The 25,814-nt window shown below is 56.7% G+C and overlaps 2 protein-coding genes across 4 annotated transcripts; both read left to right on the forward strand.

Moving 5' to 3' along the window:
- The first annotated feature begins 3,059 nt into the window (after nucleotides 1–3,059).
- DAZAP1 (DAZ associated protein 1) lies at nucleotides 3,060–20,492 on the forward strand. 2 transcript variants are annotated; one of them, XM_011997412.1, is made up of 12 exons: nucleotides 3,060–3,101; nucleotides 3,832–3,998; nucleotides 4,285–4,350; nucleotides 6,291–6,401; nucleotides 7,495–7,543; nucleotides 11,014–11,096; nucleotides 13,966–14,119; nucleotides 15,108–15,137; nucleotides 15,350–15,490; nucleotides 17,333–17,509; nucleotides 18,541–18,629; nucleotides 19,548–20,492. In XM_011997412.1, the coding sequence occupies exons 2-11, from the start codon at nucleotides 3,885–3,887 to the stop codon at nucleotides 18,627–18,629; spliced, it is 1,014 nt and encodes a 337-aa protein (XP_011852802.1). In that variant the 5' UTR covers nucleotides 3,060–3,101; nucleotides 3,832–3,884; the 3' UTR covers nucleotides 19,548–20,492. The 2 variants fall into 2 exon arrangements, with proteins under 2 accessions (XP_011852802.1, XP_011852801.1); XM_011997411.1 differs by lacking the exons at nucleotides 4,285–4,350; nucleotides 18,541–18,629 and having other exon boundaries at nucleotides 3,066–3,101; nucleotides 19,548–20,489.
- A 2,945-nt stretch (nucleotides 20,493–23,437) lies between these two features.
- Nucleotides 23,438–25,583, forward strand: RPS15 (ribosomal protein S15). 2 transcript variants are annotated; one of them, XM_011997414.1, is made up of 4 exons: nucleotides 23,438–23,518; nucleotides 23,900–23,985; nucleotides 25,097–25,331; nucleotides 25,438–25,583. In XM_011997414.1, the coding sequence occupies exons 1-4, from the start codon at nucleotides 23,516–23,518 to the stop codon at nucleotides 25,549–25,551; spliced, it is 438 nt and encodes a 145-aa protein (XP_011852804.1). In that variant the 5' UTR covers nucleotides 23,438–23,515; the 3' UTR covers nucleotides 25,552–25,583. The 2 variants fall into 2 exon arrangements, with proteins under 2 accessions (XP_011852804.1, XP_011852803.1); XM_011997413.1 differs by lacking the exon at nucleotides 23,438–23,518 and adding an exon at nucleotides 23,528–23,670.
- The last annotated feature ends 231 nt before the right edge of the window (nucleotides 25,584–25,814 follow it).

Here is a 25,814-nt window from a genome sequence, read left to right on the forward strand (position 1 = left end):
CAAGATCGCGCCACTGCACTCCAACCTAGCAACACAGCAAGACTCCGTCTCAAAAAAAAAAAAAAATTGAAAAACTATTTTTTATTTTTTTTTATTTATTTATTTATTTATTTTTTTGAGACGGAGTCTCGCTCTGTCGCCCAGGCTGGAGTGCAGTGGTCGGATCTCGGCTCACTGCAAGCTCCGCCTCCCAAGTTCACGCCATTCTCCTGCCTCAGCCTCCAGAGTAGCTGGGACTACAGGCGCCTGCCACCTCGCCCGGCTAGTTTTTTGTATTTTTTTTTTTAGTAGAGACGGGGTTTCACCATGTTAGCCAGGATGGTCTCGATCTCCTGACCTCATGATCCGCCTGTCTCGGCCTCCCAAAGTGCTGGAATTACAGGCTTGAGCCACCGCGCCCGGCCCTGTTTTTTATTTTTTAAATTCTTATTTAAGAGATGAGGTCTCTGTCACCCCGGCTGGAGTGCAGTGACACGATCATGGCTCACTGCAGCCTCGACCTTGACTCAAACGATCCTCCCGCCCCAGCCTCCCACGTAGCTGGGACTACAGGCCCCACCACCACCTGGAGTGTTGTTATGTTGTCCAGGCTGGTCTTGAACTCCTGGCCTCCTATAATGCTGTGATTACAGGCGTGTTATGCTATGCGCCCAGCTGAGAAAGACAGTACTGATACCAGGTTATCTAACCCATCAACCCTGTTCTTAGGTTTCCAGCCCTTCCCCCTTAATACCCAATTCTTGAAATTTAAATGAGGACCGAAACTGGACTGGTCTGACGAGTTCCTTCTGCCAGCGAGGTGGGCGGGGTGGCGAGGGGCCTGGGCTGCTTGGAAGACACCTGCCTGTTGCCTGGCTGTTTGATGTGTGCAGTGCTAACTAGAGGCTGGTATTTCTTCCAGTGACTTGGGTTTCGTTTTGTTTTCGGGTTTTGTGTGTGTGTGTGTGTGTGTGTTTTGTTTGTTTTTTTGAGAATGCTTGAACTTTAATTCCAAAGAATTGTGTAAATGAGTATTTTTCTGGGCAGTTCCAGCCTTGAGGGCCCTTCCTTCACACGGTGGGGGCTGCTGCCTGCTTCTGCTGGGTGCCGGGCCCTGCTGGCAGGGATGTGGGTGGGGCTGGCCCTGACTCAGCACGGGCACAGCCTATGGTGAGTGAGGCACGCGGAGGCCTCGCTCCTCCCACGGTCTCTAGGCCTGACCTCAACGCTCCCTGGCCTGATTGCGAAGGGTGCGTGGGAGACGCAGGATATTAAGTTAATGAGGCCTAAACCTAAGCCTATTGCTGTTGCGTGATCAGCATGTTTTTCCCTGAAATTTGTCTTTTCAGATCTCTTCTCTAAGGGTCAGGAAGCACAGGGCGGCTGGCACAGTCTGCCTCTAAGCACAGGGCGGCTGGCACAGTCTGCCTCTAATACTTCCCGCCTCTAATTCTTCCTGCCTCAGCCCTCCCCACCAAAGAATGGAGTTGGGGGGTTGCTTGTTGACACTTTGAAGATGGCAGTGGGTACCTTCTCTGTGGTGGGAACATGCTTTGTTTTTCACACACTAAATTTAAATTAACCTTTCTTAGGGAAAAAGAAGGAACAGGGACAAGCTCCTGGCAGTTGGCTGTGGCAGACACTTCACCAGGGGCTGACTCGCGGGGGCTGAGTGCACAGGCCCCAGGTGGTGGTTGATAAAGGGTGGTGAACGTGCCAGCCATCTTGCAGGGGTGTTTCCTGGCAAGCTGGTAGGAGCAGTGAGGAGCACGTTGCTCCTGACTGCTGGTGGGGCAGTTATGTGTTCAACCTGCCAGGGACCTTTTTGCTGAAAGCCCAAGCCAAGTGTGGCGTGGTTGGCCGTCAGGGATACAGGGCCCTGCATGGGACCAGTGTTTTCAGTGAGGGTGGCAGGATTCTTGGGTCTCGGGTGGGAGCTTTGGCCTGCACGGTGTTTTGCTCTCTGAAGACCAAGGGTGATGATGGTGCTGGCAGTCAGTCACAACTGAGATTCAGCTCAGGGACTTCATCTCTGAATGCAAGTCCCCTTTCCCAGGGAAAGCAGGCAGAATGGGATAGTTGCCGATAGAACCACCTCTTCCCTGCCTCCTGGGTTTGGGGGAAGCTTGAATGACATCTAAGGCCCCGTGCCTGGGTAAGCCTTATGGCCCATGTGTCTCAGACATGCTCAGTGGGTGCCATGGCTGATGCAAGGTGGCACAGTCCCCTTTGGGAGATGGAACAGCCAAGGGCCCTGGGGCCACCTGGAGCGGCAGTGAGGTGGAAAGGTGGGTGGGCCCTTGGGCGTCGCTGCCGGGTCGATGGCGGATGCCTTGGGAGAGCTCCAGCTCATCTGCCTGGAAAAGACAGCCCCAGGACGGGGCGGCGTGGGCCTTTGGTGGGGGGGGCGGGCAGGAGGTGCCAGTGCTGAGACTGAGTTTTAGGCCCTTCTCATCTGCCCGGAAGAGACAGCCCCAGAATGGGGATGGCGTGGGTTTGTCGGGGGCAGGTAAAGGGGACCGGTGCTGAGACTGGAGCTTCAGGGCCTTCACCTTCATCTGTGGGCCCCTCATTCGTTCATGAGTGCAGGCACATAGGGAGGCTTCTGTGTCCCGCCACCCCCTCCCCAGCCTGTAATTCAGAGGCCGTGTGGCACAGGCATCTAGTTTACTGTGCATCATTTCAAATCTAGACTTCTACATTCTTTTTCCTGATTATAAAATATTTGCAAAAGCTATAGGAAAGCAAGCTTGTGTCCCGCTCAGCAGCAGCGCAGGTGAGCCTGGTGCCGGCACCACTGGCCTGGCGCAGGAGCTCGTCGCCTGCTGCGCTTGAGGCCGGCGTGTGACTCTGGCACAGTCTTCTCCCCATGGCAAGGCTTGGGATCATCTTTCATGTCTGCAGACAGCATGGGCAAGGCTGACTCGCCATTGCTGTGAGCTCTGTGTACCATCACGTGCACAAGCATGTTCGCAGAAACTGCTGCTGTGGTTTGAATTAAGACCTCAGCTTGACTCAGATGGGGGGCATTTCTAAGGTGAGCGCTGTCTTGATCCTGAATATCTTCTGATTGAATTGCAGGAAGCTCTTTGTGGGCGGTCTTGACTGGAGCACGACCCAAGGTAGGTGGGGAAGGGGTGTCAGGTGGGCACTGCAGACAGGGCTCTAGGACCTTGGCCTTCAAGTTGTGTCTGCCCGCCTCTTGCTACTGTCTCAGATGTTTTAAAGGCCTTTTGACATTGTTTTGATTTCTGGGCAGGGCACACTGGAGTTGGCTGGGGCAGAGAGTAAGTGTGTATTTGCTCTGAGACTGTTAATTTGGTATTTCCATCCCAAGTTACAGGGAAGACTTCGGGCTGAGGTGGCTTGTGGAGGCAGACAGCTGTTGTCTGGAGGTGCAGAGGGCGAGGGGCTGGCCGGGCCGTCACTGAGGCCAGAATAGGAGGAAAGAGTGCAGAGGGCGAGGGGCTGGCCGGGCCGTCACTGAGGCCAGATTAGGAGGAAAGAGTGCAGCAAAGTCGGCGCTCCTTGGCCACTGCCAGCATTCAGAATTGTGTTTGCCTTGGCCTTAAACGCTGCCTTCCTGGATGCCCACAAAGTCAGGTTGTAACCGCTGGCCACTGCTGTGCTCACTGGCAGCCCCTCGGATTTACATGAGGACCTCAAGTGTATGTTGGGCAGAATCCCCCAGTGCTTCTTGTACACCGCACCCTCCCCACCTCCAGCCCCAGTTCAGCATTGCTCGGTGCGCGGCCAGTGGACTAGAGGAGCCTGCGTGCCAGCAGCACCGCCAGGCACGTGCCTAATGCTCTGGCCCTGTGTGTTTGTGTTTTCTTCCCGATTTCTGAGCAGAGACTCTGCGCAGCTACTTTTCCCAATATGGAGAAGTCGTAGACTGTGTTATCATGAAAGATAAAACCACCAACCAGTCTCGAGGCTTTGGGTTTGTCAAATTTAAGGACCCAAACTGTGTGGGGACGGTGCTGGCCAGCAGACCGCACACGCTAGACGGCCGAAACGTAAGTGCCCTTCCGGGAGCTCTCACCCGCTGTCTCACCTGTCCTTCCTCTGCTTCATTTTGTCCTGGACTCTGACTGATGTTCGCGTTAGAGCGTGTTTGAACGTGGGTTTGATTGGGAAGGATTAAGCCTTGGAGCTGAGGCTGGATATTGCAGGAGGATACAGGGTGAATGGAGCTGGCGGGGCGGGGCGGGCTGCTGTGCTGTGGCTGCTGTTGTGCTGACACCTTCTTTCCTAGAGAAACAGCCTCTTATTCACAACTGGCTGATTTGAAATTTCCTACAGATCGACCCCAAGCCATGCACACCCCGGGGGATGCAGCCAGAGAGAACACGGCCGAAGGAAGGATGGGTAAGGGGCTGGGCAGGGCGGCCTCCTTGTGTGTTCTCCACTCCACATGGAAAGGAAACGCGTGCCTTCGATCTGCTGTTGTTGCTCATTAGGATTGACAGCGACGCAGGTCTTCTAGGTTGGCACTCGAGCAGCTGAGGATCACCCAGATTTGTCAGTGCTGTGAGTGTGTTATCTCACAGCCAAGACAATTGTTACCAGTCTATCTTAAGAAAAAAAAAATGACAGCTAATGCCGTTGATTGTCAGAAGCCAGTCATCTTTCTTCTGTGCCCTGTGTGCCCTCTGTGCTGGGCCTGGCCCTCCTCAGAGGTGGGCCATCCTTCCACTGCCGGGGCTGGGCCAGGCCGCCTCACAGCTCGTGCTGTGGCCACTCTGCGGCTCCACTTGAGATCTCCTGACGTGGCGACTTGGGTTCTCTGACCTGCGGCCTTGGTGCTTGCCTGGCCGACAGGGCACCGTCCTGGCAGGGGGTCTCCTTGGCATTTGGGTCTCACCACCACCCACACCTCACCTTCCTGCACCCCCCACCACTGGGGCGGTGCAGATGGAAAAGCTCTTACCCTCCCTGCATAACGTGCTGGACAGTGCAGACCTGGAGGCCTGCTGAGGCACCAGGTGCCAGCCTCTCCACAGTGTGGGCAGCAGGGCAGGGCCCAAGAGTCTGCATTTCTAGCAGAATTCCATCTACTGCAGGCTTCAGAACTCTTGGAACAATTCTTTTTTTTTTTTTTTAACCTTTTATTGGGAAACTTTTTAACTACAGAAAAATTAGAAGAGTAGCACAAAGAATACCTGAATATACCATCTAGATTTATCCATTATTAATATTTTATCAAATGTATCTATATGTGTTTACATCCATCTGTGTCCACATACACCATTCCTAAGGACCGGAGGGCGCGTCTCCTAAAATGACAATCCCACCGCACACACCCACCGGCAGCATGCTGGAAAACGGCTGCCGGGAATCCCGTGTCATCTGTGTCTAGGCCCTGTTCCCAGCTCGAGAATTGTTTCACAAGTGTTTCTCATAGCTGGTTTTTTCAGACTGGAATCCAAGGTTCTTATTCCATCTGGTTATTAATTAATCTCTCTAGTTTTTATTAAGATACGATGGGCAAGTAGTAAACTACACCACTTGATGGATTCTGGCCCACGCACACGCTCATGAAACCATCCCGACGTTCATGGCAGTGTGCACTTATCCCCAAAGGTTTATAGTCTCTTAATCCAAAGCAGTTGGGACAACTTAAAATATGATAACCGTGGATAGGGAAAAAAAAAAAGGATGGTTGGTGGGTGGGATCAGGAGAACAGCCCCAGCCTCAAGGGCGGCCTAGGAACTGGACCCGAGGCTCCTGGCTCTGGCCGCCCAGTGAGCAACGAGGGCCCGGGAAGTGGTGTCCCAGAGCAGGCGCCCTTGACAGCGGGAGGCTGGCAGAAGGGGCTGTGTGGTTTGGGCCACTGTTTCACGCGGCTCTTGAGCTGCTGGAGGTTTCCGTGGTCATCTTTGTCACCTGCTAGAGAACTACAGCCTGAAATCCAACTTCATCTCTGCTCATGTCATCGCTGCTGCTGCCGTTCTCCTGCCATCCTAAAGTCCCTGCTTCACACTGGAGTGTTTTTCCACTTTGTAGTGGTTGTAATTCAGAATAACTGAAGGCATGGCACGCACTGTGCTGTGTGTCAGTTTAGCTGAAATTCAGCCTTGCAAAAATGCTGAATCCCTGTCTGCTTGGGTCTCTAGAAAGATGAGAAACGTCTCAGCAGAGCCCAGTGTTGTTGGTTGCCCTTTGGACTTAGCAGGCTTGTGGAGTGCTCTGCTCTGGCTTTCAGCTGACTCAGAACCAGTGCGGATTGAGCTTCACGTCCTACGCAGCTCGCGGGAGGGTTTGGAGGGTTCCCGCGTGAACTAACTGTCCTTCCCTTCTTCAACAGCAGAAAGGACCCAGGAGCGATAACAGTAAATCAAATAAGATATTTGTCGGTGGAATTCCTCACAATTGTGGTGAGACAGAGCTCAGGGAATACTTCAAGAAGTTTGGAGTGGTGAGTTTCTCCCCACCCCAGCAGCACTGTTGGGACAGAGCCGCTTCTGCTCAGTCCTCGGCCTTCTCGGGGCTGAAGTGGCGGAGCCGCAGGTGCGCAGGCCTTTCCCGCTGGGAGCTGTCTCTCTCTCATTTCCCTGACGCCTGCGCTCTCCAAAAAGACAGAAAGCCCAGCCTTTGCCTTCGTGGCCATTTCGCGTCCCAGTAGGGTAGTTCTGCAGTGAACCAGCTTGACAGCCTTCAGGGCAGCCGCCCGATTCCATTGTGAACACCATGGGGTCAAGTGTCAGAGAGGGGCAGTTACACAGAAACGGGGTTCATCGTGGCCTGGGCGAGCCAGCCAGAGCTGATTTTCCAGTGGGCAGGTGGGAAAATGCCCGAGCTCAGTTGAGCCTGGTGCCAGAGGGAGCTGGGACAGCCGGGAGCGGGCCAGTGGGGAGCCCTCCCAGTCACCTGAGGCAAGGGCATGCAGTCACCCAAGGTCCTGCTGGGACTCATGCCATGCCCCGCAGGTCACACGCGAGCCCCGCCAGCAGGACAGCCCTGTGTGCCCGGGTACTGCGCATGTTCATCAGCTGGTGCCTGAGGCCTGGGCCAGGAGTGAGAGGCCCCGAGCGGGGCCTGGGAGCACAGCCTCCACCAAGGAGCTGTGTGTGGCTGCCCCGCCACTTCGAGTAAGGGCCCAGTGTGCCCTTTGCTTCCCGCCGTTTGGGTGGGAAGGGCTTCTGTGGGGTCTCCTGGTTCCCACGTACCCTGCATTCACACATGGCCTGGTTCACACGTGGCCAACATTGTTGGCCCTTCCTGTCCCTCAGCACACATGTGAGCGGGGCCATGGGCAGCCCGGAGGCGGATATCCAGACGCCTGCCCTGGAGCTGCTTCTCACTGCCTGCTTCTGGCCCTGGGAGTGTTGGGGCTCCCGCCTTTCTCAGACAGCAGCCCCATGGAGCAGCTGTTGCCCATGCACCTCCCCTGCTCAAGGAGGGCGCGCCCTATGCTGAGAGTTTGGGTTTGTGGGAACAGGCTGTGCCCTCAGAAGAACACCCACGGTGCTGGCCGTGGTGCCCGAACTGACGCCGCTCTCTCCTTCCAGGTCACAGAGGTAGTCATGATCTATGATGCCGAGAAGCAGAGGCCCCGAGGTAAGGGCAGATCTAGTTTGTCCTCAGCCTTCTCCCTGCTCCTCCCTCAGATGGCAAACTATCTCACCCGCCAGGCACACACAGGTGGCGGCTGTAGCAAACAGCCTCAGGAAAGGACGATTTGGAGACAAATGACTAAAATGTGGGCTCCTCATGTGCACCCCATTCAGCCTGTCTGTGCTTCCCGAGGTCAGACGTCACACATTGTTTTTTGGCTTGTTCTTTTCAAGTTTTTATGACTTGACATGAGTCTCGGCCTGGATTCTGTTTTTCACTGTCCGGAAGAGTGTGGTCCTCCTGCATTTGACCTTCCTTCACCCTCGTGCAGTCCTCCCAGTGTGGCCGGTCTCATTTCGTGTCGTCAGCTGAGTCAGCTGGCTCGGTGTGGAGCTTGGACTTTCGTGATCCATCCCATGCTTTTTTTTTTTTTTTTTTTTTTCCTTTTCTTTTCTTTTCTTTTCCTTTCTTTTTTTTTTTTTTTTTTTTTTCGGTTTTGTTCCCTCTCTGAAGTCAGCAGGGCAGGTGGGAGGAGGGGTGAGGAGTCACCTCAGGGCCTCCCCTCGTTTTCCCTCAGCTTCCTGCCCGCCCATCCATGCTGGTTTGTGGAGCTGGGACGATGGGCGCCCAGTTTCTGTGCCCCTTTTCCGTGGCTGCTGCTGTCTGTCCCGCCCGCTGCCCGCATGGTTTTGGTTCATCGGCTGCTCTTGGCGGCCCCGGGAGCAGATCTGCAGCCTGGGTCTGCCCGCCGCGTCCGTGCCGCCCCCGCACCGGCCCAGGTCAGTCCGGGCAGCCCCGAGCGCCAGGTGGCGCCGCAGCATGCCCGCCATGCTGGAGCATAGTTTGCCATTTGAACCTCCCTCCCCACGGTTAGGAGCGCTCCTCCTCCATGTCGGTTACGCTGTTAAGTCTTAGTCGTAACTTAATTTAGACATACATGCTTAGTGACGTACTTAAGTGTTTCATAGTAAAGTACAGTGATGTTAAGTAAGCTGTTTTTCCTTTTCTCTCTGTGAATTGTGTGTGATTAACGATATCTCTTTAGATTTCTCTTCTCCAGGTGCTAAATTATATCACACAGGTACAGGCCAGTCCCGCAGTCAGAGGAGGGAGCGGCTTTGCTCCAGTGGGGTGTAAACGAAGTTTCAGGTGTTTCTGTCCCGCTTCCTCAGTGGTGATGTCGCCTCTTGACAGCCGCATTCCTAGACAGCGCTCAGGGCGCCTCCCCCAGGACCCAGCGCCTCTTGCACTGTGCCCGGACCAGGCGAGCCCTGTGGTTTCAGACACTCCTGCAGTTTGCGAAAATGTCTACTTCTAAATATGTTGTTTCATTTTCATCACCGATGCCGTGTTCCAAATACTGCCTCTGATCTCGGGAAACTTGAGTGCGCGGGAATCCGAGGGTTGCTTCTAGATCCTCCTGGTCCCCCTCCGGCTGCCCAGAGCTGGCGCCCTTTCTCCTTGCATCCTGTCTTGTCCCATGTGGACGGGACATGGCGAGTGTTGCTGAGTCCACACTCGTGTACGGAGCACTTCGGGGCCAGCGCGTGGCCACATGTCCTTAGCTGTTGGGCTTTGAAAGTGTCCCTTGGGTGTCAGGCGAGTGGAGGGCCAGAGAGACGCCACGGTACTGCTTGGCGGGTCCTCCCAGCGAGTGTGTCCTCTTCCCGTGGCCTTTCCGCATCTTCTGAGATGGGTCTGTGTCCCCTCCCCACCACCTCCTCCCTCTTCCTCTCCATTGACTGAAGGTCATGGCCATGTCCCTGTCGGGGACCCCGCCTGTGTCTCAGGCACACAGTGTCTGTGCGGGTCCCCGCTTGGACCTCCCACGTCTGCCCTCGGCCCGCCTGCTCCAGCCGCTGCCTTGTTCACCTCTCACCCCCTCAGGTCTTCTCCATCCTGCGCTCCTCTCGCTGTGTGCCTTGCCCTCCTGGTCCCTCCGCCTCCTTCTCCTCCTCCTCCTCCTCCTCCTGTCAGGTTGCAGACACTGCGTGCACAGCCACGCTCAGGTGCACACGTGTGCTCAGGACGGTGGGAGGCTCCTGAACCACAGTGACCTTTGTCCCCTCACAGTCTGAGCTGCCCTTTCTGCCCCGTTTCCATCTTTCCCTGCCCCCAGTTTTGCTTGTCCTGTTTCTGCCTGGTCCCGGCTACAGCAGCCCCGGTCCCTGTCTCTTCAGCTTGAGAGGTCCCACGGTGGGCCGCTCCTTCCGGGGGCCCTTGCCTGCTCCCACCCCCACGGCCCTTCTCTGCCGCGCTCATTCACGCCTCACGCCCGTGTCGCACTGTCCCCTGCTGTGTGGTGCTTTGTCACGCACCCTGTGCCTCTGGCGTGGGCAGCCCATCTTCAGCCCGGTCTCAGCTCTTCCACGTCCGTCTTTGTTCTGTGAGGTCTTGGGCAGCTGTCTGCCGCGCACTTCCATCTGGGGAGGGGCTAGTGCTGCCTGGGCCCCGCCTCGGGAGGACTGTGCTTCGCGGCGTCGCGCTCCACCCAGCCGGGGAGGCCTGGAGAGTCCAGCGCACTCCTGCGCCTAGAGGAGGAGACCCGCCCCGTTAGCTGGGGGCCGCGCTCACCCCAGACCCACTAAACTTCGTTTATACTGCCACTCTCGTGTTTGGGAAATGCTAAATTTTTTTTGCCTTTAAAATTTTCTGTTTTGATCCCATGGTGCATCTCGCTCTTGCTGCTGACAGCAGAGTCTGACCTGCTGGAACCCGTTGTGGCCTGTATCTTTGTGCATTGTTTATCTACCTGTATATAATATGCATATATGCGTATGATATGACCTTTTCTAGGACTCCTTGGGCTTACCCAACAGTGTTGGGTAAGCCTAGTGAGGCACCAGCTATGATAGATACTGTACCTGTTAACGCTTTAGAACGATATATGGCTCCTGTCAGCACTAGCTGCAAAGCAAATTGCAAGCCAAGGGGGAGAATCCTGGGTTTCAGAGAAGCAGACACACATCCACGGTGCACACCCCTGACTGAGGTGGAGCGTTCCACGTGGGCCCCCGGCCTGCAGGGTTCACTGGCAATCTCTCCACAGGCGAGAGCCAGAATATTCCAGCACAGGCCTCTGACCTTCCCCTGGGGGGCACTTTGTCTGCCAGTAGTGATGGAGGCCCTCACCGTTCCACTGTCTCCACTGCTGCTTTCTAAGATGAGCTCCTTGTTCCAAATCTGTTCGTGACATGGAGCCCCAGCCCTGGGTGTCTGGGGCAGAGACTTGACTTAGGCCTCAGTCAGCAGAGCCGTCACCGGGAGTGCGGACGTCACCATCTGTCCACTCCGTGTCCAGTCGAGTGGCGGCTCCTGGGGAGGGAGGCAGCCACCCCAGGGGCCCACAGCGCCCCACACACAGCTTAGCTGAAACCCAAGGTCGATCCCTCGGCCCGTCCCTAATACTGTTCATCATCCTGTTTTGTGTCACAACACCCTGCTACCTTGATTCACTCTTCGTCGTTGGCTAGGTTTTGGATTTATTACTTTCGAGGACGAACAATCAGTGGACCAGGCTGTCAACATGCATTTTCACGACATCATGGGCAAAAAAGTGTGTAGTTGTAGTTTTATTTTACCTTAAGACCAAACCAAGTCTTAGGCAACTTAGGGGTTTCACTGGAAAGGAACATTCCTTCACAGAAAGGGTCGGGCGAGTTCGTCCTGTGAACCTTCGCTGCCTAAGGTGGACCTGGGTCTTTAGATGTGAGGAGGGTCCCGTCCTTCCTAAGCACCCTTCCTGCGGGGTGGGCGTCTCTCAGCTTTGCTCCTGGAGCCCTCCCTCTGGGTGACCTGGGACTGGGCAGGGGGAGGGGGTGCTGGGGCCGGGCGGCTGTGGCGGTGTTGGGGCTGGCTCCAGTGAAACCGCAGCGTTGCCTCAGGCTTGGTTTCCACGACCACTCCTTCAGATGTCTGCAAATCCCCATTGTCCGACACTGACCTGTAATGTGATCAGCAAGGGACCTTTGAGAGCCCAGGTTCCGCTTAAAATCGAAAGCACAGTGGAAACATCATGAAGGACTGGTTGTTTGAATTGGGTCACTTACTGTGGAACTCCGGCACCAGCCACATGCTCTCGGTAGTACTCAGCCACCATGCAGTCAAGTGACCTCTGGTTGTGTCATCTTCATACTGTGTTACCCCCGGAGGTGAGAGGGACAGGAGGCCACCCCACCCCCACCCCCAGGCCAGCCCTTGGAAGGTGTGTGTCAGAAAGGGGTCCCTAAATCCTTGTTTTACCTGGACCCTTGGAGGTTCTTGAGAAGTGGACTCTGAAATAAGTAACTGGTAGAAATTCTACAGTGTGGAATTTCTTGCAGTTAGCAAAAGCTTAGGGGTCCAAGTTTTTGCAGGATTCCTGTCTTGGTCCTTTCAAACCAAGGAGCTCCGCTGGCTGTGCCAGGCCGCCTCACACACCGAGTGGGATTCTGACCCGGCCTCCCTGGTGTGGCAGCGTCTCCCGTTAACAGAAGACGACGCTCAGCCCTTGGGACAAGGCCGTGGTGGTTTTTTCAATTAAAATGCCCTGGAGGGAGCATCGCGCTCATTGTCTCCTGCCCCCGCCCTCTGCCCCAGCCCGAGGTCTCCATAGCAGAACTTTTTTAAAAACAGTAGCATGTGTAGTTATTTTTATATACAGGTGGCTTAGATTTGGTTGCAGACTTCATTAATTCCCTTTGAACCCAACTAAAACAGGAGACACAATCCTTGTTCCGACATCCAGTGCAGCTTGTAGTTTAAAATTAGCATGCAGGCTGCATGGGTGCGCGACAGCACAAGCAGAGGTTCAGGGAGTCTGTGCTCAGCGTTTTAAGGGACTACAACGCTGACACTTTGGGGAAAGCATGGTCTTGGTCTGTGGGACAGAAAGTGCTCTGTACAGCGCACACACCTGCTGTCCCTGGGCAGCCCGCAGGTGCCCCCAGCCGTGACTGGTCTGCGCGAGCTCCCAAGCTGGGCGACCTCAGTGTGGGTCTCGCCTTCCAAGCAAGGCAGTCGTTGGAGTCCAGCTTGCCCGGCGCCGACCTTCACTGGTTGGCTGGAGCGACACTGGCCCCTCATGGGGATTTTCTGTTTGTACAGTGTTTGGTCCCGGGCGGTAATTAACCCTCCATGCCAGGCGACTCTGCATTGGTGCATTCAGATAGGAAAGGGTAAAAGAATTTTTTTTTTTTTTTTTTTTTTTAAGTACAAGGACTGCTCTGCTTTGTAAGCAGGAACCACAGTCCCCTAAGGAGAGTGTGTGAGACTCGTTAATTGGAGTTCTTTGAAACGGGTCTCTTGGTCCTGCTGTCGCATTGCCGTGAGCTAACGGGATCCTGTTCCCATCATAGGCGAGTCCTTGGGGCATTGGGCAGGTGGGGGCTTTGTGCCTCGCGGCTGCTGCTGTCTGTTCTCTAACAGGCAGAACTGAGGGATTCTGAACGCGGGATGTGCAGCTCTCCAGACTGAGACCCCAAGGCCGGCTGCAGGCGGATCCATTGTCTCTTTATTCTCATTACAGTTTATCATAAAAATAAGACAAATTCAGGATTCTCAAATGCTGAGGCAGCCCCGGAATTGGGGGAGCTTTGTGTTGTCAGTCCGCCCATATTTTCAAGCAGGCATTAAAGGAAGGTCAGCCACTGCGCCTAGAATAAGTAGGTCAGGCCTGCTCCATCCATTGTCCCCGGCCCTGCACCCTCCTCCTGAGAAGGCTGTGGCTCCTGACACGTCTAGAGAGCAAGGGCCCCGGGCTGCTGAGTGAACACAGTATGAAGATTGCTTACTGATCCAAATGTCCATTTTATTGCATGTTTGTTACTTTTTTTTGTTAGATGTAATGTAAGATTCTCTTATCACATCCATTCCCTCTGACATTATTTTTGAGTTAATTGAGATTCTTTAAGCGTTAGCCTGGGGAAGGTAAGTCTTTATCTTCCATTAGACATTTTAAATTAAAAAATCTAAGTAAAACACCAAGCGTGTTTCTCAGGTATGAGTTAAAAGCACAGGTGGGCGGGCTCCGAGCGGTCCAAAGGGCAATGAGGATGCCGATTGCCGGGAAGATCCTGGTCCCTTTTTGTACCCGTGTTTTCAAGAGGAAGGAGGACACTGCCATTTTACTTGAGTGAAAGACCCTTCATCATGCAGGAGACCCCGAGGGCTCTGGGCTCGGTCCTGCTGCCCCGCAGCGGGTGGGCTCTGTGTGTCTTACAGTTGTATCTGTTGTACCTGAGAAACATTTTTTAAACAAAAAAATTCAACACAAAAAAAATTTTTAAGAAAAAAATGCTACTGGCCTAAATAAGGTTTATAGTTAAGTATTTAGTCTTAAGTTGTAAGATGCTAAGTGTAGTCGTAAGTTACCCGAGGGTGTGTCTAAAGGGAAGGGGGTGCTGGGACTGGCAGCCTCGCCCTAAACCAGAGCTCGGTTTGTTTAGGTGGAAGTTAAACGAGCTGAGCCTCGCGACAGCAAGAGCCAAGCGCCGGGACAGCCAGGTGCCAGCCAGTGGGGGAGCAGGGTCGTGCCCAACGCTGCCAATGGCTGGGCAGGCCAGCCCCCGCCCACGTGGCAGCAAGGATATGGCCCGCAAGGTAAGGCCAAGGCACAAGTGCCTGTGGGAAAATTCCCCTTCTCAGACTCGACCTGGGCATCCTGGGCTCTGCGATCACCATGGCCTCCACACCTCTGCTGTGCATGCACAGAGCCGATGTTGGCAGAGCTGGCACAGCACAGTGTCCTTGAGCCCCCACGAGGTGCCAACTGAGAGCCAGCTTCTGGGCAGCACCCGCAGCCTCCTTAGTAGCGGGGTGGCCACGGCTTCGGTGCCCGTCCGGGGCCTGGGACTCGCTGTCACGGGGAAGAGCTGCAGTGAGCGTCTGCACCTCGCGATCATGTGCCACAGCAGGTCTGAGCAATGAAACCCTGAAAGGGCTGGCATTGCCAAGCTGAGCTCAGAATCAGGATGCTGCCCCCAGGGGGCCATGAGGACCCGGCAGGCTTTGGATCTTTGCCACCTGCCGTTCCCTCTGCAGTGCCATGGGCCCTCTGTGGCCAGACCCATGTGTGGCCGACCTGCCCCCCTCGGAGCTTCCAGCAGCCACAGAACCCCTGGGCTTGGCCGCAGCCTGACCCAAGTTGCAGGTCAGGGTTCCAGATGTGCCTCATCTGGGTCCCGAGACTGGCTTCCCTGCACCTCGTCTAAAATCTTTCTCTCTGGAGCCTCCCTTGTTGGAAACGCAGAGGTGCTGTGGGACGGTCCCTGCCCTCTCGAGGCTTAGAAGTCAGGTTTCTCTGGGTTCCTCAGGTGGGGCCGGGAGGTCACCCGTTCCCCAGTCAGCAGACACAGTGCCTGCCGCCTGTCAGGGCGCAGAGGAAAGTGGCTTCAAGGCTGTTCTACGGGGGTGGGGAGCGCCTCTCTGCTCAGCGTTCAGGGCCTTTGCCCTCAGGACAAACGGGCTCTGAGCACAGGAGGCTCCAGGCTCAGTCCCAGCCCCTGACGTCCATGCTCTGCGGCTCCTTCTCTGCATCGGGCACCTGGGTGGACATGGCGCCAACCTCCTCTTCTGTTCTCTTATCTAGGAATGTGGGTGCCGGCAGGACAGGCGATTGGTAAGTCCTTGTTTATAGAGCAAAGGCGGGGACAGAAGCCACATGGCAGGCTGACTGACCAGACGTCCTGGGGCAGCCAGCAAAGCCTGGTTCCTCTGTCCTGAGTGCTAGAGAGGAAGAGGATGAGGGTCCTGCTGGGGCCTGGATCTGGTTGTGGCCAGGCTGTGTCGTCCAGCGCTCTCTGCCCATCACCCCTGTACTGTGTGTTTCAGGTGGCTATGGACCGCCCCCTGCAGGAAGAGGAGCCCCCCCGCCACCCCCACCGTTCACCTCCTACATCGTATCCACCCCTCCTGGAGGCTTTCCCCCTCCCCAGGGCTTCCCTCAGGGCTATGGTGCCCCGCCACAGTTCAGTAAGTCTAGGGGGCCTGTGGGAGGGCCTCCCGCCTGCTCCGGAGACACCGCGTGGTGGGCGGGGGTGATGGGGAGTCTTATGTTACACGTCCGGCCTCAGCCACAGGGAAGGCCATAGGTGGGATGCCGGCTGGTCAGCAGGTCAGCTGCCACCAGGCCTTTCACCTGCAGATGGGCTCTGTTGCGCGTGGCCTCGCTGGTTATGCTAAAGGGCGACCCAGGCTCCTGTGGGTTGGAGAACTCACTGCAGGAATGTCTGCGCCCGGCCAGTTTTCACAAGCTCCTCAGGAGACGGAGCCTGCCTGGACTTCGTCTCTTAGCCTGGTACTTCAGGATTGTCTGGCATTTGTTTGAGGGTGCACAAGCTCTAATTTTTTTTTCTTTTTTTTTTTGAGACAAGAGTCTTGCTCTGTCACCCAGGCTGGAGTGCGGTGGCGCCATCTCGGCTCACTGCAAGCTCCGCCTCCCAGGTTTATGCCATTCTCCTGCCTCAGCCTCCCGAGCAGCTGGGACTACAGGCGCTGCCACCGCGCCGGGCTAATTTTTTTGTATATTTAGTAGAGACGGGGTTTCACCGTGTTAGCCAGGATGGTCTCGATCTCCTGACCTCGTGATCCGCCCGTCTCAGCTTCCCAAAGTGCTGGGATTACAGGCTTGAGCCACCGCACCCGGCCTCACGAGCTCTCGGTTTTTACTAATTTTCCTGTACACGTCAGTTGTAATTACAGAGCTGAGTGTAAGATCAGCCGACACACCCAGGGTTTTATTTTATTTTATTTTATTTTTTTGTTTTGTTTTTTGTTTTGAGATGGAGTTTCACTCTTGTTGCCCAGACTTGAGTGCAGTGGCCCAGTCTTGGCTCACTACAACCTCCGCCTCCTGGGTTCAAGCAATCATCCTGCCTCAGGGTCCTGAGTAGCTGGGATTACAGGTGCCCGCCACCATGCCCGGCTAATTGTGTATTTTTAGTAGAGAACAGGTTTCACTATGTTGGTCAGGTTGGTCTTGAACTCCTGACCTCAGCACACCCAGAATTTTAGACGGGCCCCCAGGGTGGGGCCTTGGCACCCTCCAGTAGAGAAGAAGGGACACGGGCCATACGTAGGGTGTCCTTTCTAGGAGTCTTGCGTCCCTTACCTGCCTAGCCAGGGATTGTGCCTCACAGCATGCAAGCAGCAGGAATGGTATCATGATCTGATTTCACCTGCAGCCCCTGGGCCCTGGGGGTGTTTTACAGTTGGGGCATATCACAGTGTGAGCTAGTCCTGTCTGGGGGGCTTGGAGGCTCCACATGGCCATGGCACAGGAGCAGGCCGTTCCGCCCTCTGGCCTGGATCAGGCTCTGCACTTGGAGGCCCGTGGGCCAGATGACTGATAGGAGGCGAGCTGGGTAGAACCTCGGCCCACCTGATGTCCAGCAACAGAGGGCAGGGCGGCAGCACCTCCGGCCCGGCAGTCCCTTCCAAGCACGTCAGGATGTGCCCTTGCCTGTGCTGGCAGCTTCCTAAGCATGGGGGCTGGGCATGGGGGCAGGTTTTTGTCTGAAGGAGCGATTTTGCTGTGGGGTTACTTGCTCCTTGAGTTCTTGTCCGAGGCCCACCTGGCGGCTGCTCCGCGACGAATGAGGCAGCCGTGCTGCAGCTCAGCGTCCCACCACGCTCCCAGGAGCATGTGTTTTCTCGGGGGAGCGGCCCAGGACCGTAGCTCTGTGGTCCATTCTGTGGATGTCCACAAGGCCTGGGCATTCTGTGGTTCGGGTGGCAGTCCCGTCCGGGCAGCTCCTGCTGGTCTGCCCCAGCTGCACAACACGTCTTGGGCCTTGCTGTCTTGTGCCTCTGCAGGTTTTGGCTACGGGCCTCCACCTCCACCGCCAGATCAGTTTGCCCCTCCGGGGGTTCCTCCTCCACCGGCCACTCCCGGGGCAGCACCTCTGGCTTTCCCACCGCCTCCATCTCAGGCCGCCCCGGACATGAGCAAGCCCCCAACAGCTCAGCCAGACTTCCCCTATGGTCAGTATGGTAAGTGGTCTCCTGCCATGCCGCATCCCCGCTGGCCCCAGGACCCTGGGCACGGCCTGCCTTCTCCTGCTTCCTTCCCCTGCTGGACGCCCCCCAGCCTTTACCTGCTGGGAAGGGGAGAGGGAGGAGAGGGAGGTGCAGGGGTTGTTGGAGAAACCTTGTGGCAACTCCGGTCCCAGCAGCAGGGAGCGCGGGAGTCTTGGTCGCAGCAGAGCGTTTGTCGCAGGGCCTGCATGTGTGGGAACCTGAGTGGTGACTGGGTCAAGGGAAGTGGGTCCCACGAGGCTGTGATCACTGTCTCAAGGTTGAGGCCCTTGGTGTGGGTCCCGCGGGCACTGGCCCCTTGGTGGGTTCCAGTTGCTGACGTCATCAGCATTCTGCTGGGTCCAGACCCCGCTTGGGGTAGAAGCCGGGTCTGTAGCAGGCGTGGCCTGGATGTGGGCTTCGCCCTGGGCTGGATGGCTGTCGTGGCTTGGATCTGCCTGGACGTGATCTGTAGGCAGCGCATGTGCTTCTGGGGCAGGAGCTTGTAGGGGGCAGGGTCAGCACGGGTCAAGGTCTGCATGTTTGTAGTTCTCGCCCTGCACCGAGCCAGGAGTCACAGCAGCCTTGCTCAGGATCAGTGCGGTGGCCTCAGTGGGCAGGGTTCCAACCACAGTCGGCCCCTCCAGCACCAGGGGTCATTCACAAGCCGGGTTTGAGAACATGGGGCACCCGTCTCCAGGTGGCCGCGGGCTTCTGGGGTGCCTGTGAACACGCTTCCTTTAGGCCTGGTGGAGGCCGGGGCGTGGGAGTTGTTTGGCCGAGGTGCCCGCCCACCCACCTCGCATGGCTCTGGTTCCCCTGCCCCCACGCCCAGGCCTTGGGCCGAGGTTGCCGCATGTGTGGGTTCTTGACCCACCACCAAACCCTGGCGTGTCTGAGACTGGCAGGGGGGCGTGAGGCGCCCGGTTGGGGCGTGGCGTGTGTGTCAGCCGCTGCTCTTGGTGGCGGCTGCTTGGGTTGGTCACCCCGGTCTCGTCTCTTGCCAGGCCTGGGTTCCTATTCTCCAGCCCCGCCGGGCTGCGGCCCACACTTTGTTTACAGTCTTATGGTCAGGCTGAGCAGTGATGTGGCCTAGGTAGGTGCCGCCTCCTTCTCCAGGGTCCTCCCACCCGCCTGCACCGGGAGGTGGACGTGGCTTCCTCTGCCGTCCCGGGCGGGGGTGGACGCTGGCGGTGCCCTCTGGGAAGGGGCCCTTGCCGGTGCCAAGATGTTGGCCACAAGCCTTCAGCGGGCCCAGGATCCCCCAGAGAGAGCCCACGCCCACCCGTGCCCATGTGCACCCGACTGGGAACCCAGAGGTCATGGGAGGGGCTTCCTGCCAGGTGTGCAGTGGGGTGGGGAGCAGCCCGAGCAGCTCTGTCCTTGCGAAGACACCGCTGTCCATGCTCCTGAGGTCGGCTGTGTGGGCCGGACGGGCTGCAGGGTGTGCTGGCCCCTCAGCCAGTGGTGTCACTGGGGCAGGCAGGTTGGGCCCAGAGACCCTTCCCTGACACTTGTCACCAATGGATGTGCCCTGACAGGAAGGACAACGTGGGGTCTGGTCTGCGATGGAGGGGCAGGCCCTGTATCACTGCAAGGGCCCATCAGGGGTTTTCTGAAACTCCAAGAGCCAGCTTTGTAGAAGCCCTGTCCGCCGTGGTACCTCGGGGCATGTGTGTCTCCAACCCCCGAGGCTTCTCCAGCCTCCCCTCGCCCCCCCCTCGCCCAACCACGTCTTCGGGATTGAACAGGGAAGCAGCGAGGTTATGTGGGCCGTGAGGGCTCTGGAAGCCACTTTTCTCTGTGTGCGCCCTGCTCACGTGATTTTGAGGGAGAGAACACGCCCGAGGCTCCTCTCTCTGGCCCAGGTGCTGGCCTCAGAAGGGCCCCACCCCACCCTGTGGGGCCTGTGGACTCAAGGCAGGCTCGGCGGAACTGTGTCCAGGTGGCCACGCTCGATGGCAGTGCCAGCTGCCCGGGGACTGCCCCGAGCTCACAGGACTCTCTCCCCCAGCAGGTTACGGGCAGGACTTGAGTGGCTTTGGACAGGGCTTCTCGGACCCCAGCCAGCAGCCTCCCTCCTACGGGGGCCCCTCCGTGCCAGGGTCCGGGGGCCCCCCCGCCGGTGGCAGCGGCTTTGGACGAGGGCAGAACCACAACGTGCAAGGGTTCCACCCCTACCGACGCTAGCCCGCGGCGCCGCGACGCCTGCACGGCCGACCCAGGATTCCAAACTTGGGAACTCGTGACAATCACAAACGTGGCGGCAAAGTAGCGACTCAACCTTGGGGGGCGGGGGGGCGCGAGGCTTTTGGAGCGGCTGTGGGTGTCGTCTGGACTGAGGTTTTTAAATATTTCTTTCTCTAACCCATCAGCACAATAAAAAAAAGTCACTGGTTCAACAACAGGGTTTAAAAAAAAATGTCTTCAGCTTTAATTCAAAACTTCAGGTTTCTTTTTCTTCCTTTTTTTTGGAAATTATTTTCCTGAGCCTTTTGTTTTACGGTATATTGTAAACTTTTATGTTAAAGAAAAAATATACATTTACAAATTGTGAGATTTTTAAGAGAAATTTTCTACAATGTATACTGGCTTATTTTTTAATTTAAAACAGGGTTTCCGTCGGCACTGGTGGAGGGGGGTGCGCTGTTAGTCTCCTCGCTCCTGGCTTTGGGGGTTGGGACTTGGTGGTCCAGAAACTCTGGGAGCTTCAAGAAGAAATCTACTGAGTGTGTTTCTGTTTTTTGTTTAATTCCTTGCTTTTGTCGACTGACCTGCTTGGTAGTGTCTGAGGTGAACTGTGGGGGTTGCGCACAGCCAGCCACGTGGATCCCACGGCAGCGCCGAACCGGAACCGAGTAGGAAGCCGTTCTCCCCAGGCACGTGGCTTCAGGGCGTTTCCCATTGACCAGTTTGACCCTGGTTTGAATAAAGAGAAGTGCGTTTGGATTAGAAACCACTTTGTGTCCGTTTTTTCCCTCCTTGGTCTTGGCTTGTGCCTACCCTTCCAGTGCCTGGAAAGGTCTGAAGCGTGACGGAGGCGCCCTCACCCTGCCCTTGGCTCTTGGTGGTCTCAGCAGCGCCGAGGGCTTCAGGGCAGAGGCTGAGTGGAGAGCTGGGCCCATCCCTCAGTGGATCTTGCGATGCTGTGACTTTTAGGATATGGCTGCCACCGGTTTTCTGGGGGAATGTGGGCTCCAGGCTTTTCTCATCTCAAGACCTTTAGTCACATCTTTTGCCATGGAAGGTGATACATCCCCAGGTTCTGGGGATTAGGACAGGGGCATCTTTGGGAAGCGATACTCTCTCACTCTGTCAGGGAAGGCGAGACTTATAAAAAGGGCCGGGCGCGGTGGCTCACACTTGTAATCCCAGCATTTTGGGAGGCCGAGGCGGGTGGGTCACCTGAGGTCAGGAGTTTGAGACCAGCCTGACCAACATGAAGAAACCCCATCTCTACTGAAAATACAAAATTAGCTGGGTGTTGTGGTGCACGCCTGTAATCCCAGCTACTTGGGAGGCTGAGGCAGAAGAATCGCTCGAACCCGGTTAGGTGGAGGTTGCAGTGAGCCGAGATCGCACCATTGCACTCCAGCCTGGGCGACAAGAGCGAAACTCCGTCTCAAAAAAAAACAAAAACAAAAAAAAGGACCGCGAAGTCCCAAATTGGAAGCCTACAGCGTGCCAGGCGTGAGACTGCAGGCAACAGCCAGAACCCCTGCCCCAGTTCATATTCTGGGGACAGGGAAGGTTTGGCTTAGTTTGGAGAGAGCCAAGAAAAGGGGTACCTCCCACATCCCTGTGCAGCGCAGCTTCCTCACTGAGACAGGACCCCTCAACGCCTCAGCCCAGGAAGCCAGCTCCATTCCCTGCTGTCAGAGCCTTCTCCCATGTCCTCAGGAGCTGCTGCCCCAGTTTCCAGGAGGGCCAGGCGGGGGCGGCTCTCTCTCCACACCACAGGTCATCATGGTGTTGAGTGTCAACCCCTCCCATCACATTAGCTCCCCCAGCCAAGGGGCAGCACTCACAAAATCAGCTTCCCAGCCAGGACGGTATCTGCTGCAGGAAAATGGGCAACGTGAATGGGCCCCACACAGGTCATGTGCTCCTCGGGATGGAGACTCAGCCCTTCCTGGGTACAGTGTAATTGCTTCCCTTGGGACTGTGGGGATGGATGGCTGGGGAGAGCTCAGCTCCCTGGACAGTGCCACAGCTAAAATCGGGTTCCCAGAGGTTTTGCGCTTTTTTTTTTTTTTTGAGAAGGAGTCTCAATGTCACCCAGGCTGGAGTGCAGTGGTGCAATTTCGGCTCACTGCCACCTCTGCTTCCCCGGTTCAAGCGATTCTCATGCCTCAGCCTCCCAAGTAGCTGGGATTACAGGCGCGCCACCACCATGCCTGGCTAATTTTTTGTATTTTTAATAGAGATGGGGTTGGCCAGATTGGTCTTGAACTCTTGACCTCAGATGATCCACCCGCTTCGGCCTCCCAAAGTGCTGGGATTACAAGCATAAGCCACCGCGCCCAGCCGGGTGCCACATCATGGTTAATAGTCACTTTCAACTTTATACTTAATTCCAGTAAGATACAGAAACATCACTCCTGCTCAAGCCTGTAATCCCAGCACTTTGGGAGGCCGAGACGGGAGGATCACGAGGTCGGGAGATCGAGACCATCCTGTCTAACACGGTGAAACCCCGTCTCTACTAAAAATACAAAAAAAAAAACAAACTAGCCGGGCGTAGTGGCGGGCGCCTGTAGTCCCAGCTACTCGGGAGGCTGAGGCAGGAGAATGGCGAGAACCCGGGAGGCGGAGCTTGCAGTGAGCCGAGATCGCGCCACCGCACTCCAGCCTGGGTGACTGAGCAAGACTCCGTCTCAAAAAAAAAAAAAAGAAACATCACTCCTAGGCCGGGCATGGTGGCTCACGGTTCTAATCCCAGCACTTTGGGAGGCCAAGGCGGGTGGATCACCTGAGGTCAGGAGATCGAGACCAACATGGCCTAGCCAACACGGAGAAACCCTGTCTCTACTAAAAATACAAAATTAGCCGGGCATGGTGACAGGTGCCTGTAATAGCTACTTGGGAGGCTGAGGCAGGAGAATCACTTGAACCCGGGAGGCAGAGGTTGCAGTGAGCCGAGATCATGCCACTGCACTCCAGCCAGGGCAACAGGAGTAAAACTCCGTCTCAAAAAAATAAAAAGTCACTCCTACATAGTTCTAGTTACTCCTCTTCCTTTTTGAGCTATCCTTATTATTCATACTACATTTACATAACAAACCCAGTGATATTCCTAACTTTATTTTTGAGACAGGGTCTTGCTTTGTTGCCCAGGCTGGAATGCCGTTGGCGTGATCACGGCTCACAGCAGCCTCGACGTCCTGGGCTCAAGGCTCAGCCTCCCGCGTAGCTGGGAATTATTGTATTTTTTAATATTTTATGTCCACGTGTACACAAATTTTTGTAAACACATTTTTGTATTTTTTTGTAGAGAGGCAGTCTCGCTATGTTGCCCCTTACTAACTTTATATACAAAATGTTATAGCTGTTAAAGCCTGAATTGTGCTTTTCAGGGAGGTCCTGTCCCTGCTCTGGTATCTGTAATGACCTGTCTGCTTCCCACACGGGGACCTGAACCCCCAAACCGCACCTACGAGCAAACAGTAGGGCGCTCCATAGATACTTGTTGAGGTGGGTGCCATCGTGTAGATGACGGAGCGCGAACCCGAGGCTCAGACAGGGGAGGCGGCGTGTCCAAAGTCCCACTCCGTGGAGGGAGCGGCTCTGCAGACCTCAGGCGGCGGCTGCTCTAATCCCCGCAGCCTGTGTTTTGCCCTCCAGACGGCAGAGGGCGTGTGTTCGCCGCCGGGAAAGCGGAAGCGCGTGTGCGCGCACAGCTGAGGGGGCGGGACACGCCGGCAGTCTCGCGATAACTGCGCAGGCGCGGACCAGAGCGCCCTTTTCTGAGCATCCGGCAAGATGGTGAGTGCTGCGAGTTGGGTAGTCTCTGTCGGGCCTATCCGGCGCCATCCACCCTCTGACCGTCCCGCGGGGGCCGCAGTTCGGCCTCCCGACTACGGCGGCTTGCTCCTGACCCTGGAGGCGGCTGGATGTTGGGGCGCGGGGCGGACCCGGTGGGTGTCGGGACGACGCGGGGTCGGGAAGGCCTGTCCGGGCCTTCATGTCTGGGTCCCCGTAACCCGGAGCCGCGCGTGACCCCCGGGGACGGGTTAAGGCGGTGTGTCCCTGTCGGGTTTCTGTCCCCGGCGGCGCCGCCGCGCGTCTTCCGCGGTGTCCTCGGGCCCGGTGGTCGTGGGAGGTGGGTGTCGGGATCCCGCTGACGCCCGACCCGCGCCCGCGCAGGCAGAGGTAGAGCAGAAGAAGAAGCGGACCTTCCGCAAGTTCACCTACCGCGGCGTGGACCTGGACCAGCTGCTGGACATGTCCTAGTAAGGGCGGCTGGCAGGGGTCGCGGGCGGGGCTGGGCCAGCGGTGGGGCTTGTCCGGGTGCGGGCGGTGGGGCGGGGGTCCGGGGGTCCGAGCGCCTCTGCGGCGGTGGGCGAGCACAGTCTCCGCCCGGGTTTGGGACTGAGCATGGTCTTGTGCCCAGAAAACTGTCCAGAGACGTTGAGGTTTTTACTTATTTTCAACCTGCTCCCCGTTGTTACCTTTTCCGCGGATTGGAGGGTGTAGCCAACGTCACTTAAGATAACGGGCAGCCTTAGATTCTAAGGGCAGTGGCAGTAGCTGGGTCCTGTCCAGGCAGGGTGGTGGTGGGCATCTGGCTTTCCTTTTTATTTTTTTAATTTTTTTTTTTTACTATTTTGAGACGGAGCCTCATCCTGTCTCCCAGCCTGGAGTGCAATGGCTCGATCTCAGCTCACTGCAGTCTCCGACTCCCGGGTTCAAGCGATTCTCTTCCCTCAGCCTCTCGAGTAGCTAGGATTACAGGGGCTCACCAACGCGTCCCACTAATTTTTGTATTTTTAGTAGAGACGGGTTTCAGTGTTGGCCAGGCTGGTCTCAAACTCCTGACCTTAGGTGATCCACCTGCCTCCCGAAGTGCTGGGATTACAGGCGTGAACCACCACGCCCGGCCTTGATTTTTAATTATTTGTAGAAACAGGGTTTCTCTATGTCATCCAGGTTGGTCTTGAACTCCTGGACTGAAGCGACCCTCCCGCCTCAGCCTCCCAAAGTGCTGGGATCACGGGCGGGAGCCACCGCGCCCTTCCTGCCTTCCGCTGCGCGTTTTTAGAGGCCTTGGGCCCGAGCTGTGCGCTACAGCATCTTGTCTGAGACTGTGGTCTCCGGGCCGCTTGTCCTCTGAGTCTGTGCAGTCACACGGTGACTCTTGCATCTGAGGGATGAGTCGCGCATATCTGGCGGGGATGCCAGAGGGACTTGGCGTGTTCATTGCGTCACTACAATGGACAGTGACAAGTCCAGTGCGGCTGTGTCCCTGGGGAGAACCAAGCTTTAGTTCTCTGTCCCCCGGAGTGGGTAGGGTGACCCCAGGCCGGGCCGCTCACAAAACTCTGCCTGGTGCATCCTCTCCAGCGAGCAGCTGATGCAACTGTACAGTGCGCGCCAGCGGCGGCGGCTGAACCGGGGCCTGCGGCGGAAGCAGCACTCACTGCTGAAGCGCCTGCGCAAGGCCAAGAAGGAGGCGCCGCCCATGGAGAAGCCAGAAGTGGTGAAGACGCACTTGCGGGACATGATCATCCTGCCAGAGATGGTGGGCAGCATGGTGGGCGTCTACAACGGCAAGACCTTCAACCAGGTGGAGATCAAGGTGCGTGCGACTGTCCCTGCCAACCGGACTGGGCCTGCGGTGGGCTGGGGTCGCCTGACGCGGGCGGGATCGCCTGACAGCCAGCTCCGCTCTTGGTCTCCTGCAGCCCGAGATGATTGGCCACTACCTGGGCGAGTTCTCCATCACCTACAAGCCCGTGAAGCACGGCCGGCCCGGCATTGGAGCCACCCACTCCTCCCGCTTCATCCCTCTCAAGTAGTGGCTCAGCTAATAAAGGCGCACCTGGCTCCAGTCCTTCGCGGAGCTTGTTCTTCCCGGTGTCCGGGGCTTTGGGAGGGGCCTGGGCCTGGTTCAGGTTTGTGGTGTGAGGAGGTTCAAGCTGGACTTTTAGGGCTGTGTGGGAGTGTTGCGTGGATGGCCTCAGTGTCCAAGACTGATAGCTGTGCAGTCCCCATCCCAGGTCCGCTGCCCCTGCCCCTGTCTGCGGGGACAGCTGTGGAGCTGGGCGCCCAAGCCTAGGTG

The sequence above is a fragment of the Mandrillus leucophaeus genome, unplaced genomic scaffold, assembly GCF_000951045.1.
Source record: "Mandrillus leucophaeus isolate KB7577 unplaced genomic scaffold, Mleu.le_1.0 Scaffold54, whole genome shotgun sequence".
NCBI lineage: Eukaryota > Metazoa > Chordata > Mammalia > Primates > Cercopithecidae > Mandrillus > Mandrillus leucophaeus.